At 35.9% G+C, this 16,151-nt stretch overlaps 1 protein-coding gene across 1 annotated transcript in view; it reads right to left on the reverse strand.

The window, feature by feature from the left end:
* Positions 1 to 7,710: 7,710 nt before the first annotated feature.
* Positions 7,711 to 16,151, reverse strand: part of LOC129278192 (anaphase-promoting complex subunit 5-like) — a 29,009-nt gene continuing 20,568 nt past the window's right edge. Inside the window, exons 12-17 of the mRNA XM_064110446.1 lie at positions 15,265 to 15,386; positions 13,287 to 13,403; positions 12,149 to 12,296; positions 11,371 to 11,539; positions 10,053 to 10,911; positions 7,711 to 8,946 (exon numbers count right to left, since the gene is read on the reverse strand). Of these exons, the coding sequence (XP_063966516.1) occupies positions 10,808 to 10,911; positions 11,371 to 11,539; positions 12,149 to 12,296; positions 13,287 to 13,403; positions 15,265 to 15,386 (660 nt within the window). The 3' untranslated portion in view covers positions 7,711 to 8,946; positions 10,053 to 10,807. The remainder of the gene's footprint in view (positions 8,947 to 10,052; positions 10,912 to 11,370; positions 11,540 to 12,148; positions 12,297 to 13,286; positions 13,404 to 15,264; positions 15,387 to 16,151) is intronic.

The raw sequence follows: 16,151 nt of genomic DNA on the forward strand, positions 1-16,151 counted from the left end.
CATGATATGATAACCACTAGTATGAACTACCTGTATTCAAAATAACAATGAGTTAAAAAAGTACAATGGACATAGGGTAACGGGAAAGTCAACTTTGATGTCAATTTGGTTTCAACAAAAGAGAAATTTGAGAAATAAAATGAAGGCTTGAGGAAATCCATCACATGACAAATTCTGAAAATTGCCATATATTTTAATAGTTAAATTTGACAGAATACATTTTTTTTTCAAAGTTCTAATGCACCTGATAATATGGTGAATGCAAAGGTAAAGATCTTTTCAAATTCATCATAGAAATTATTTTAAAAAGGCATGTATAGAGGAGCTGCTTGCATTTGCATAAAAAATTAAAACCAGAAAATTATAATTTGGTTATTCTTTGATAGGTACTGCCAAACCTCCATCAATTTGTTTTCTTTCCTTTTTCTTATTGCCATCCAAACCAAATACCCTTAAAAATTTTGTATTAATGTTTCCGCATCAAAAACCATCTGGTCATTAAAAACATAAAGATATCTACACAGCACTGTCATGAGGGAGGTGCATGCAATCCAGGGGCTTGAGATTTCCCATTGTTTTGGTATTAAAATAAACACTACCTGCTGTGACATCACAATGACAAGTAGTCTGCCAGCACAGACACAAATTTGACACTTTTACAAATTATACCATGTATAATGATGTATAGAGTGAAGACGAGATTCAGAACTCGAGGGCCCATATTCTGAAGTCGTGTTTAATTTTATCTCTGGTCTGACAGTCCTTCACGTTTATAATTTCGTGGAGCTCAATCAATCGCTCTCCTTATTTTTTGAGGAGCTCAATTGAGCTCCTCAGAGTCGCTCTCCTTGAGGAGCTCAGATCAATTCAATACAATACATGTATGATAAATTGTAGATTTTTCTTAACATCGTATATGCAATAGCTGTGTAGCTATTATATAATCTGTGGTGAAACTAGGCCTGGGTCAATACATTTACAAAATATCACGCTCCTGCTCAAAAAAAATAAATTTGAACTTACACTCGGTAAATATTGTAGTCCCACATGTAGACTTCCATGGAGTTGCCATGAAAATCTACATATGGGACTACAATATTTACCGAGTTTAAATTCAAATTAGAGTCAGGAAAGAGGTGAATATTCTTCATTTCTCTGATAGTTTTCAACTAAAACAAAATAATTTCAAGGAATTATGGAAAATAGATGGCCATTTCATGGATTTAAAGATGTAAAATGTGAAATTTTAGCAATTTTTTTTTTGTTAGGAGCGCGATTTTTTGGTTCTCCTTATTTTTTTTAGGAGCGCGGTAGGAGCGCCGGCGCGATCGCGCTCCTCAAAAATGAAGGTCTGGTCTGAAGTTGTGGCTTAACTATGGATAGCCAATAGTTGCAGACTACAGTACCTGGACAAGACCCCACAGAAAAATACTCAGCTATTGGATAATAATAGTGTTCTTTTCTCTTTTGAAATTTTTGTGTGTATTGTCTGTCTTCTGATATTGTATTCGACATATTGTATTGATGATTGTTTTCCCCATTATTGATATTAAATATTGATATTGTATTCCTGGAAATGCAATGAAATAAAATAAAAATAAAATAGTGCACATGTAGTTAATTTACACAACTTCGCAGACATTCGTTCTACATCATGACCTTATAATGAAGTACCATAAACCCAAGTACAAAGAGACATTGAACATCTTGAACATCTGTCTGCATTCATAATGACCGAAACAGTCAGTTTCCTATCAGCCCAAGTTTGAAAAAAGGAAAGATGAGTTCAACCATGGACCAAGAAGGTCCATGGTCCAACACACACAAACATTTTTTGACTAGCTACCCAAAGTGGGAGGGGAGGGGGAGGGGGGGAGGGGAGGAGGGGGAGGGGAGGAGGAGGGGTGAAGAGAATCAAGGGGGAGGGGTTCCCTTGAACTAGGGATGAAACTTGGGCAGCTGAGGGTGGACAGCTCTTTTGGCTCCATATCTGAATATACTTTGTGGTGATGCAGTTTCAGGAATAAAATACCTTTAGCGATCATTCCACTTGAACCATGGTGGTAGGTCTACTTGGTTCCATCAATTGCAGGGGCTGTGGAAACTATTTTGAAAGTGTGGGACTAGGGGGGGGGGGCGTAGCCCCTGATTCGCCCGTGTCGTTGGTTGCTTCTGGGTAAAAATTCAGACATAAAGGCAAACATGTACCCTCACCTCAAATCTTACCCCATCCCTTATCCTAAACCTCACACATCATTCTGAACCCAAAACCATACAGTGCATCAAAAATCACCAGAGAAATTGGTGAAGGAGCAATTGTTGCAGGAGAAAATGTTGAGTTACCCTTTACTACTTAGTGCAAGTTGCATATCAATTGGATAATTCACTATAAAGTAGGCTATTTCACAGGAAAGAAAAAAAATCAAATTTGAAAGAGGATTGAAATGTTGAAACAAATTCCTGATTCAGATCAGTAAATAGGGGGATGATTTCAAACATTGGGCTAATATAGACAGGGCCTTCTGAACATCGTCTGTTCAGCATTAACGAATGATTCGCTGCATGTTCTTCATGCTGCAGTGAATGGATGAAAGGTCACTTGAAGGTTATTTAATGTGGCTAGGCTGCATGAAGATAAGGCGTACATTGTACTTGGCTTTGAGTCATAAGAATGAACACATGCAGTGTACATACCCGGTACCTTAACCTGTGTGCCAAACCAAGGGTAAAATAAACGCTCTTTCCATTGACTTACGAGTGCTAGTGACTACATTTTATGATATTGCCCAATAATCTTCGAGATAGGCTGCAGTGCCCTTTGAAGATTATAGCAGATGAAAAACCTTAATAATAATCATGAAAAATGTTCACGAGGAGAAATAATATTTTTTTAATCTTCCACAAAACAAGCATATTTTCGTATTTCAAAGGGGAAGTTCACCCTGAAGAAAAGTTTGTTGTAAAAATAGCAGAAAAAATAATAAAAAATATTGGTGAAGTTTTGAGGAAAATCCATTAAAGATTAAGAAAATTATCAGAATATTAAGTTTTTGATTTGTGACACGTAAGCTGCCCCATATGTTATGTACTATAAAATGCATAAATTTCAATTCGTTAATGGTTCGTGATGACTTATTTTTGTTTTCTTTTTAGAAACAGGTGTGAAATGATTTGGCTATTGATAGGTGAAGGCCCAGTAAAAACCATTTTAAATTCTCTGAGAAAATGACATTTCATTGATTTTTTTATCACATGATATGAACATGTAGGAAAGCTACTCGCATAATGACGTCACATATCATATAATTGAAATTCTAATAACTTCTTTATTCTTTGATGGATTTTTCTCAAACCTAAAACAAGAAAGTTATGACATTTTAAATTTTTGCTTAATTTCACAAAACAGTTATATGCACATCCTGGTTGGTATGCAAATGAGGAAACTGATGACGTCACCCACTCGCTATTTCTTTTGTATTTTATTATTATATGAAATATGAAACATTCTAATTTTTTCTCATGGTAATAAGAAAGAGATTTTATTTTTCACTGAGTATGTTGAATTACGATTGTCTTAACATTTCATGGTTCAGTCAAGTTGGTCCTTCTTGTCAAAATTGTAAAAAGTGAAATATTGTATAATTCGAACAATAAAAAACAAAAGAAATAGTGAGGGACATCATCAACTCTCTCATTTGCATATCACTGAGTTAGGCCTATAACTATTTTTGAAAGATAAGCAAAACTTTAAAATGTCATAACTTTCTTCTTTTACATCCAATTTTGATGAAATTTCAAACATCATGCTTGTTGGTTTTTTTCTGTATTGCTTCAAATCAATATTTTTCTGGGGTAGACTTGACCTTTGATAGACAAATTTAGGGATAAAAATACGTCTGTTGTCAACTGGAAGATAGAAGCTGATCAAATACATCTCTAAATAATGAAAAAAAACCAGTTTGGAGTCACATCATACTCATGGGCAATTTTGGTCAAATGACCTTTCATTTCTTTCACATGATAGGCAGATTTCAAATCAAGATATTATGTAAGCATGCCTTACATAGCAGGATGCATGAAATGTATAGACAAGATGACTAGAATAGCACATCAATGAACACTCCTGGAAGGTATTTGTTGCATTTCTACTTTGAATGCATATTATAGCATGTTGTCACAACAATGTACTTGGCCAACTGTGAAATACCAGTCCCTAGTGGGGACGCATTGTTGTTTTTTGTAGATCTAATGAAAAACACAATTCAAAAGAATATACGAATAATCAAGACATAAAAAATTGGTGCTTATCTTTTAAATATCAAATCACTATATCACTTTAATACGAATGACCTTCTTCTAATCATGAGCTGAATTATTGCATTTTTATCAAAATGTAATTGTCATAATCACTGAAGGGCTTTTGTACATGTAGGCTATGTATTTATTAAAGGAAAAGGGATTTTCATTGTTTGCTCTCAAAATTTAGGTAATAACATGGAGATATCAACTCCTAGTCATGGCTCATGAATATACATTTCATTTTGAAGACAGCTGATAATGCAGAGTTAAATGTTAAGAAGATTAGATGAATAACTACATTCTCAAGAATAATAAAAAAATAAGTTTTTTCTACATTTATCTCGTTCTCCTCATCATATTTTCCACAAACTTTTTTCTTAAAACCCATTTTTAAAGTTGAAAGGTATTAATATAGGTGTATCATCCTTCAAAATTAATGATAATAGCAAGCCTATAATGAAAAGCTGGTGAGTGTATTGTTTGCCTAATTCATAGAATTCCTTTATCTTTATATTTATGCTGCAAATTCAATGAAAATACCTGAAATAGCTGAATTTCCATTGCAGGTCACTGACTTGCAATAAATGTAAGTCAGGCCTGTTCACTGCTATTGTATACATATTCTTTTAAACAGATGGATAAACTTGCCATGCTTGCAAGACATAGCAACAATGTAGATAATCTGGGTTCTAATTGTATAACTTTATAAACTATAAGAAAATCTTATTAGTAGTTTAAAAAAGATGAATATATATGAATATGAAATTGAATCACAAAACAGCAGGACTTTCTTTTGGTCTCACAACTCTTTTCTTTTTCTTTTTTTTAATTCATCTGTAGCTCTCTGGCTTTTTGCAGAAAAGCTTTTGTATCAAAATTGATAAGGTCGTTCACCTGTATTCAATAAGTGTACCTTGATATTCAGAATATCTTTAAAGCATTTACTGATTGAAGGACTTCAAGGCTTTTATCGGCTTGTGTACTTAAAAAGATAACATGCAATTTGCATTTCAAATACAATCATTTGTAATGGATTGATAGAATTTTGTATAAATGCACATGCAAAGGCACAAATGTAAGCCTTTGCATGAGTCATTTGTACATCTATTTAGGACTAAAGGATTTAAAACAGATTTCCTTTTTTCTTGGTCCAGCATCTATAATGAATGAACCACAAGTCCTGGAATCCAGTTTGCATACATTACTTGTTGCTATGCCAGACAAGCCTCTGAAAATCATTCAAGGTTGAAATGAAAAATTGTCTAAAAGGATGCAATATTCTCAATAGCCTAACAGGTCTATTGCAAATTGACTACTACACCCTGGAAAACCATCATTTCATTACGTCAAATAATCTGGCATACATCCAAAAAGTACATGTAAGCAAGCAAAAAATTGATTAAACCACTCAAACATGCTATGTGAAAAAGCTGCATTTCAAACATATGTTGTTTTGAAAGCAGTACTGTAATATAATTAGAGGCCTTTTTTTCGATGGCACACAGCTGCTTCAAATCGAAAATTAAATCAAAGACTCCTTTTTACATGAGTTAAAGTCCTGCTCTTAAAGATTAAAGATATATTTAAAAATGCATAACTCAAAAAAAAAAAAATGGTCAAAGCATTAACAGTGTCAGTTGTGCTAAAAAATTAGTGAACCCCTCAACAAAATGCATTTAATGTAATATTTTATCACCTGACTTTACAATTAAACATCTAAAACATGGCAGAACTTGAATGAACCCTTTAATAATTTTCTGGCAGGGTTCACTTTGATCACCACTGCATATATAGCATCTTCCGACCGCTGAAAAATATAGCTGGTAGTAGCTTCTCTGCTATCCATGTAATGTATACTGTTTTAATTTTCATTATAACTGAAATATTACTACAGTGGCCAAAAAAACAACCCATCTGATATTTTTTAATACTGTAGTCTATCCCCGCCTTTGAATCTGGATCAAATTCAAGAGACATGAATGACAACATCCTGGTTTCGGGGGGAAACCATGTCAATTTGTGCCAAGAAAACTTATCAAAGAAAGTTTGGCACAAATTCAGTCACCACGCGGATACACGACATTAACTGAACTGAGCTAGTTGACGTCATGATTTTCCAGATTTGACAGACATGACAATTCCAAGGGGGAGTGGTGATTTCAAGACATGAACCATGGATGGATAGCATCAATTTACTGCCAGGGTGTTTTTTTTTATTAATGAACAACAATATATATTATATTCAACACATAAAAAGCTTTGTTACATGTATGTAACCTATGTCTGCAAGTGCTATGACAAGCACTAGACAGAGAATTAACACTTGGGTAGAGAGAGTCAACTTGAAATAAAGTGCTACATGTACAACAAGCACTGAACAGAGAATTGAAACCCGGGTAAAGAGAGTCAACTTGAAATAAAGTGCTGTTACAAGCAATGAACAGAGAATTAACACCTGGGTAGATAGAGAGAGTCAACTTGAAATAAAGTGCTGTTACAAGCACTGAACAGAGATTTAACACCTGGGTAGAGAGAGTCAACTTGAAATAAAGTGCTGCAACAAGCACTGAACAGACAATTAACACCTAGGTGGGGAGAGTCAATACATACCACCTGGATACAAGCGGATTTGGGTTAACAATTTGGTGAAGTGCAAAAGCTCAAATTTGAGGATAAGTGAATTTTTTATCTATTAAGTGATGCTTTCGAGCCCTCTATCTTGAAATAATGAAATACCTATGCCTTTTCAGAGGGACAGTATGGCAGCCATTTGTTTTCAATCTCAGAGACAATGAACTTTTCAAGTGACAAGATTTTGTCACCCCTGCATCTTCCCTCAGAGAACAGCTATGCTTTCGACCTTTTGACTGAGAGTCACATATCTAGTCTGCTGAGCAAACCCCTTCACACGAGATAAGTGGTCTGAATATGCAGCCTAAGGTCCCTGCCAATGACTTGCATAGAGAAGATCAAACAGCAGGTTGTACTTGTGCTAGTCTTGTGTGAAGACCCACTTGTCAATCAATGTTTCAATCGGGGTCTGTGCCAGCAGACTAGGATTGAATCACATGACCATGTACTCATTGTCACATTCTTAGGTACACCCTTCACCATGTAATCTGTCAAGGTTACACCCTTATCATGTCCTAATACAATACCCTCATTAATCATTTGCATTGGGTGAGTAAACAAACAACACACCCTCCAATGTAGTCTCCTTCAAAGACCACTTGATTTATGTCTGGGTTTTTTTTCTCCAGATAGTCTTGTTACCTAGACTCTTTTAAACATAGACAGTACTTTAAATAATGCATTTAAATGTATTTGCAAAAATAAATGTGCAACCGAGCAAGGATTTAAACATAATTTCAAGAAATAAGTGAATAGTTTTCATTTTTTCTTTCATTTATAAGATGAGGACTCACATGGCTAAAATGTATTTGTAAACTAAAACATGTCATTATTGAAATGAGCATACCCACCCTAATCTGGTTGGATATTTTTATCAATCACTTAATAACAAAATAAATATTTAGAAATGATAATCATGATGCAAGATTGAACAGGATCTAAAAGATGATGAAATAAGGGACATACACTACATATAACTTGGCACAAGATGGCGCTATACCACAAAGCATATTGACTCAAAATCAATTTTATCTTGTCAGAATAACAGACCTTACCAATAATATGTTCTCATATATGTTCCAAAAGAACTAACATCATTCTTGTTCATCTGTGGAATCAAGTATACGATTTTGGTCAATCCCCCCCATCTAATCAGTAACTTTGAGCGATCCAAGCATGAAGCAATGAATCCCAGCCATGGCGTAATTTCCTACAGCAAGAAATTTATCCACATTGTGCTGCACTCGACCCAGGTGAGGTGAATGGGTACCTGGCAGGATTAATTCCTTGAATGCATGAGCGCTGAAAGGCAGCTTGAGCTAAAGCCGGGGTAATAATAATAATAACAACGCGCCTCGGAATAGAATATTTCTAGATAGATGGCGCTATATAAATACCTATTATTATTATTAATTCCCTCTTCATGAGCTATCATCCATATACTTTACATATTTTAAAGATAAATGCCATAACGATCTCAAAATGATTTTGAACAGAATCCAATAAAATTACCACCCAGGTGTTGTATACGATAACTACCAAAAATATGTGCTAAATGGCTCTGAAAGAAAATGCGTAATTGCTGAGAAATGAACTGAATAAGCACGGAATTCAATCAATTCAATTTTTCCAAGCAATATTAATAACTTGTCCCACATATGCTTTTCGGTGTTAGTGATCATCAGAATAATCGGTTTTGAGCTACGATTTCATGATTTCACAAAGATAAGTTTACATTAATGTACCAGACCTAGATATATGTTAATATTTTGACAATTAACCTTTATAATTTAAAAGACTTTCTCATGAAATAATTGTTTGCTGCAACAACTCTAAACATGGCATCATCCCCTCTATCCCTTCTCTCTTTCTCTCTCTATCATTGTGTTAAGATTATCCCCCCCCCCCCCCCGCTTACCGGGACACCCCCTGGAAAACTCATAATCTGAACGCTAGAGAGAAAAATTCCCCGTCTCCTATTTTCTTCCCTGGGTTATTGTAAGGATAAGCAACATTCTACCAAAAAATACAAGAATCCCCTGTAAATGACGAGAACTGTTTCATGCTAAAACATACACGTTGATTATTTTCACATTCACACTGCCCCGAAACATACCGTTCGGGATAAGTTCCTGAAGTTACGGACATGCGCAGTATTGTCTAATTAGCAAGCAAGCCGCGAGATTCAAAATCGCTCGCTCAGCAGCCACCAACGGCGCCCGTGCCCAACTACACGCTGGGCTTAAGTTCCCGTAATTTGCTTTCACACTGCCAAAATACCTGTGACCTTGGAAAAATCCAAGCGAAAACTCTTGTAAATTTGACAAGTACCTACTATTTAGTGGGTATTTTCTTTTGGGGAGATTACGTGTAATTTGCTTTCAAACTGCCAAAATTACCTGGTATTTTCTGATCGGGGTAAATTTCCCGATTGGATAATACCTGGAACTGACGAACTTCGAGGTGGTCTGAAACCACCTATTCAGTGCAACATTCCAATGGGGCATAGCTGTTTTTGTCATTAGTGCACGAAATGCAGAGACCTTCAACTGCTTCGTCATGCACAGCAGTCAGCCACGTCTTGTCTCCTTGGAGATCGGGGGACGTGTGGACACTACGTCGTAAAAAAAAATTAATCATCCCCGGTAAACAGGGGACAGTGTGAATCCACGTATATCTCCTTCTGTCAATCTCTCTCTTTCTCTCAGACTTACTAACTTACAATAAACATGGACCCTTGTCACTGTTCTATGTTTACATAGATCCTATTATGCATGTTTGTTCAAAATATATTCTAATTATGATTTATATTCATGCATTCATTGTTTTCTTTAAAAAATCACTGTGCTTCTCTTTGTTTACCAAGGACATTGTGCACATCTCCTGTAGAAAAAATTATGACACTGATGGATTTCCTTAGAGTTACGATTGATTGGATCAATCATAACTCTTTGTAAGACAGGGCCCAGAGTTAAGAATACGGACCACTGGGTGTACCATCAATATGATCAAATTACTGTTTGGTCACATTCAATGGCCCGAATCACAAAGGTGGGTTTTTTTAAACCATCGGTTAAACCCATGTTTTATGCAGATTCCCAGTACAAATGACACCTATTTACCGCATATATTAAACAATGTCCAATGCTGATACGCGCTTTTGTCACAGTGCGCCAAATTGATGCATGTTGCCATGGTTAAGTACGCTATTTTATGAGTCCACTGTTTGAAGAGTCAACTCATTAATTCATGACAGTGGATTCGTGAATAAAATAGCGTGGACAACCACAGCAACAGGTGTCAATTTGGTGAACTGAGACAAAAGCAAGCATCGGCATTGGACATTTATACAAGGTAATATAGGAAATCTGCATAAACCATGGGTTCAACCGAGGGTTTAATAACCACCTTTGTGAATTCGGGCCAATCACCTTGATATTTCATCTAATGCATAGATGGTCAAATTTCCACTTCATTTTAATACTTATGTTGCACTTTGTTTCATATACAGTTTCGCCTAATCATAGAGATTAAGTGATATTAAACCAAGTCAATATTATATGAAATGTGTATCACCTAAACTTGAAATTAGATGAAAAAGCAAATCTGAAATCGCACAAGAATAGTAAAATGCCTACATGTCAAATAGACTAAATGGTTACAAGATGAACTAGTTGCAGATTGGTTAGAATTAAACCATATGGGATGAGACCAAATGGAGGAAGACAAAGTGGTTACAGACCAAGTAGTTATTAGTTTGGGGAAACCTTGGTGTCTTCAACCTGCACTCAGTTATATAGGGAGCTCACTTTTTGCCTCCCAGGCTCAGGTTGTGCCAAACAATGATAATTTACCGTCTAAATGAGCACTTAGAACATTAACTAACCTGTAGATAGGCAACGTCCTTGATCTTATACTCCACTCCTAGAGTCCTGAAGCCCTCAGAGACTTGATTCAAAAGTTGGACTGCTGATAACAATACTGAAAATAAAATCAAACACAAAAGCTGGCTTTAGATTTGCAGATGTTTGAAGCCCTCAGAGACTTGACTGAAAAGTTGGACTGCTGATGATACTAATGAAAATAGAATTAAATACAACATTAGGCTTTAGATTCCCTCAAGGAAACAATACGTATGGTAAAAACTATAGTTGACTATCCTAATACATCTAAACTATATTTACAAAATCAAATATTAAAAATGTGAAGCATTTGGGACAATTAAATATTACAGTCAAGTACAATTAGTTGCAGCAAAGAATAATTTCATGAGAAGGTTTGCAACATAGGTTAATTATCACCATATCATCATCGACGTAGTTCATTTGCATCATGAACCTAACTCAGTGATTCATGAACTCTTAGCTGAAAATTATCACACTGAAGATCACTTACACAGACAAGGACATGTGGGACATTTAGTTTTTGTATGTGACTTACAAGTTTTTCTCTGGCTAGATTCCTGATCTCCGTCACAGGCTAAGTGGCACTGACACCTGGCTAGCAAGAACTGGACACACCATCGGTCATAGAGAGAGCCATTGGTCAAGATGGTCGGGAGGATACTGTTCAGGAGGACCATGGCATGGTTCGGCATCGACAACAAAATCTGAATGAAATATGCGATATGATCATAATATTCATAACAGTAATATCAATAATCCTCATCATAATAATACAGCAGAAATTTGGAAAGTAGATTTAAGTTCTGATCACATCATTGGTAATTGACAGAGTCATTGCTTTAGATGGTCAGGAGAATACTGTTCAATAGGACCTTGGCATGGTTTGGCATCGACAACAAAATCTGGATGAAGCATGTGATAAATTGGTGATAATCATATTCATAAAAATAATAATACTATAGCAGACATCTGGCTAGCAAGAACTGCACACACTTTCTGACATAGTAAGACCAAAAGTTAAAGATAGTCAAAAGGATAGTATTCCTGAGGAATTAGGCATGGTTTGTCAGTGGCCACCACACCAGAACAATGTATACAAAATAATAGAGGACAGACTGTGTTTAATGTTTATACAAAAATGACTGAGACTAATGATTTTCTCCCAAAAGGTCAATGGTACCTCTGTTACATCTAGAGGATGAAAAGGACGACAGTATACCAATTACTGATGGAGCCATCCTACTAAAAGAAGATCAAATATTCCTAAATTCCTGAACATCAAGCAAAAGGCAATTTTTGCATTTGAATCGTACCTGTGTTTGGGCAAGATGAGCTGTTGCCATGGCAGCAAGGTATGTGAGATGACCGTAATGGCAAATATACCATGCTTCTTGGAGGTAGCTGATACTCTTAATGACTTCATCTGAGAGAATGTGGATTTGAGCCAGGACCATTAGGGACCTTAATGTAAAATTAAACAAACAAACAAAAAATAACACATAATGAAAATATATTTAACATCTCGGATGTTCAGACATTCATGGGAACAATAAAAAAAATGTAATTTGTTCATAACTCGGGGACTTGGACGTAGGTAAAGAAGATTCCAACTGCATTTTATATTAATGATAATAATTGTACATTTATATTGCACAATTTCTATATGTATATACTCACCTGCGCATTACAATGTTATTATTATTACCCCGGCTATAACCATGCTGCCTACAGGCACTCTGGCATTCGAGGAATTTCTTCCTGCCGGGTACCCATTAACCTCACCTGGGTTGAGTGCAGCACAATGTGGGCAAATTTCTTGCTGATTGAAAATGCGCCATGGCTGGGAATCGAACCCACGTTCCTCAGATTGAAATACGAGAGTCATAACCACTAGACCATGACGCCCCCACGCCCTCATATTATACAAATAGCGAATAGGCATGAGTGTGATGGTGCAAGATTTCACATGAGGTGAAAGAAAGATGATCTATTCAATGAGGCGTAGCCGAGTTGAATAGAGTGTCTCTTTCACCAAATACAAAATGTCATACCATCTCACGAATAATAGCGTTCGCTTTTTGTGTTGTACAATTCCTCGAAAGTTAGCCCTGCGTTAATCTCTGAAAAATGAAGAAAAAATTATTGAAAGCAAAAAGAAAAAATAGGGTTGCAATAGTGTTTTATGTTGGTTTTATGGTAAGGTTTAGGACAGGGTATAGCGTTAAATTCAGGGTTAAAGTTGGTAATTCCATTAGTATGCGGAATTTGCAGTGGAGCAATTATCGCCAGACTTAATGTCATGGAACCGGTGACTGCATACATTAATTTCTAATGTGAGGATGATGTTCAGTTTGAATTTGGTGACTAAACTAGCATTGACTTACATTGTAAAAAGCAAGGCAGGTTTATGGAAGAGAAGTGTTCGCATTAAATTCAGATACCAGTACTCACCTAGCATGGGTTTCTGGTGTAAACCCATCCTTGTTCTCCTTGTATTTATTGATGAGGCGGCGGAGCTTTTCCAAGGCTTGAGTGCGTTCACCTTTACACACCTGAAGAATTGCTCTCCTATGGTGTAAAATAGGGATCAAGAAGTAAAATCAGTCCAGCTTGAGGAGGACCTAAAAAAATATCTATTCAAATTCATATACAGCCTGGCTAAAGCTTTGTTGTTTGTTTTTATATATAAATCACCTTTTATTGATACAACCTCTTGCTTTAACTGATTTTTAAAGTGAATTCACAATTTCACTTACATATTGGTATATTGTTGACATATATACATCAGTGACATATGGATGGATATCTATATTTATTTTGCAGATCATTGACTATGAACTTAGAACTTGCAATTTACTTTTTTCTATTGAACTATATGTTTGTATATGATATGTATATGTTTGTAAGAGACATCCCTCGCTGCCTTACCTGGTGTTGGAAGGAATGACTTGTGGGTTACAGGAATTTTATATTTCTTTTTTTCTTCCAGGCAACTCCAGGACTGCAGCGGGGGAGTCCTTTTTAAAATTCTGTCATACTTTGTAATGTCATCATTCTACGGTTTTTGTTTGTTTAAAATGCCGAATAAATAATAATAATAATTACAAAATTATATACAAGTATATTATGCAAATTATAAGTATGAGAAAGAAATAAAGAGTTTTTATCTCTCGTTTTTTATGTGTCAATAATGTGGATAATAATCAAGTATCTTCGAACACACCAATTTTACAGAAGTGATGTAGCTGTTGGATTTTTTTTAAGCTGCCAATTCTAAGTGAAAATTCCAAATATTCAAAGATTAATAGCTCTCTCTCTTGAGTGATTGGATACCAGAAAGCTACAGAAAAAGATCATATCTGAAATTTTCAATCTATTTCCAGGTTTGAAATAGATTTTATATCAAAATAAAAGATAAGATATCTTTTGATTGGCTCTCCGATCAAAATAAATTTTCATGTAAAATGACAAAATTCATCCTGTAAAACACATTTTTATTTCATATCCCCCACATCAAATATAAGCATAAACCTTCATGTAATCTAGCAAAATGAAAAAATAAAATTTCTAAGGAAAGTTGGAGTTGATAAACACATAGTTTCTTGTTTATTCCTTCAGAATTTGATTATTATTGAATGATTGTTGAAAACGTGAGATTGGGCTTAGCATCACATAGTGCTTTCAAATCACCCAATTTTACACACAAATCTCACTGCAGCTATGCCGAATTGGGATGTCATCGATTTTCACTTTTTGCATTTCAGCATTTTTTATACCAAATTTGGTAGCGCATAAAAACCCCCACTACCAAAATTTAGTGGGAATCGGTCCACAGGGGGTCTGAGAAATGACTTCATGAATACATAATTAGCCCCATTGAAGTCAATGTATTCATGAGGTCATTTCTCAGGCCCCCATGGACCGATTCCCACCAAATTTTGGTAGTGGGGGTCTTTCATCACGCCCTACCAAAATATATGGTATCAAAATCGCTGAGATGCAAAAAATAGTTTTTTGTGACGTCATCACTTCGGTACTCTCTTTAGTGTTGGCTGTAAATAATGATAATATAGGATTTGTATAGCGCACATATCCACCTTACTAGTAGTCCAGATTGGACCTTGTTGTTTGGAAGTGCCCTTTCCCAAAGCTAACATAGAGGGCACATGTCTCCCAATCTCTAATCAGCGCCAATCCACTCATCTTGGTGGGGAGGGAAGATGAGTGGATTGGCGCTGATTAGAGATTGGGAGACATGTGCCCTCTATATTAGCTTTGGGAAAGGGCACTTCCAAACAACAAGGTCCAATCTGGACTACCTTACTAGGTGATCAAGGCGCTCCTATATTACCCCGGCTAAGGTAGTCTACCGATTCCGGTGCTCACAGCAAATCAAATTTCCCAATATCAATTGCCGAGGTTTACTTACTTCAGATCCAAAGCGATGTTATCAATTGCTGCTAGATTGTTGATAGCCTCCTGTGCCGCCACCCAGTCCATGTGAAAGAGCGCCCTCTGGAACGCTATCTCATGCTCGCATTCCTGCCATATCTGTATTGCGAGGAAAACAAAAACCCACTTGGTCTATTAAAACCCACTTTGTCTATAAATGCTGCTTTCATCTCATCCACAGAGTCGGGGTGCCAGGAACACAATGGCCTGTATTCTGTTAGGTTAACTTAGACCACGGTCTTACTCTGTGCTAAAATTATGGGAAGCCAAAAGTGTCAAAATTTTTATTAAGTTGTATGTTTCTTATGTTTACTGTGCTCTTTCCTGATTCAATGATGGTGAAGGCAATCATCTATTTATTCTTCCTAGACAATAAGGAATGATTTGAGAGCCAAAGGAGCTGAAATATGATATCTCTACTGTTAGTGATTTATGTAACAATTGGCTATCCATACTTAAACCACAACTTTAAACCTAAGTTTAAGTTAAACCCAACTTCAGAATACGGGCCAATTGGTTTAGTGATTGATTAAAAGGCCGATGAGATTGCATGTTACATATTCAAGGATGACTCTAAGTCACACTTATCTCTTTGTGGAACACCCCCAAGGGTTCCGTAAGATAAACTTTAGTGATTGATCATAGAGATTATTTATTCTCATTACTGTCCACTTTCCATAAGTATTTGCTTTGATGATTTTTGTTTACTATCTAATCAACTGCATTGTGGAGGCAAAGAAACCCCACAGTTTCGGTCAGTTTGCTCCCACTTAGAAGGTGCATAGCTGGTCACAAGAACAATGGATTGCTCCACAAAAAATCATCCGGCATCTCGCAACGAAATTTTACACAATTTTAATTTCA

This window comes from Lytechinus pictus, chromosome 15, assembly GCF_037042905.1.
Source record: "Lytechinus pictus isolate F3 Inbred chromosome 15, Lp3.0, whole genome shotgun sequence".
In the NCBI taxonomy this organism is placed as follows: Eukaryota; Metazoa; Echinodermata; class Echinoidea; order Temnopleuroida; family Toxopneustidae; genus Lytechinus; species Lytechinus pictus.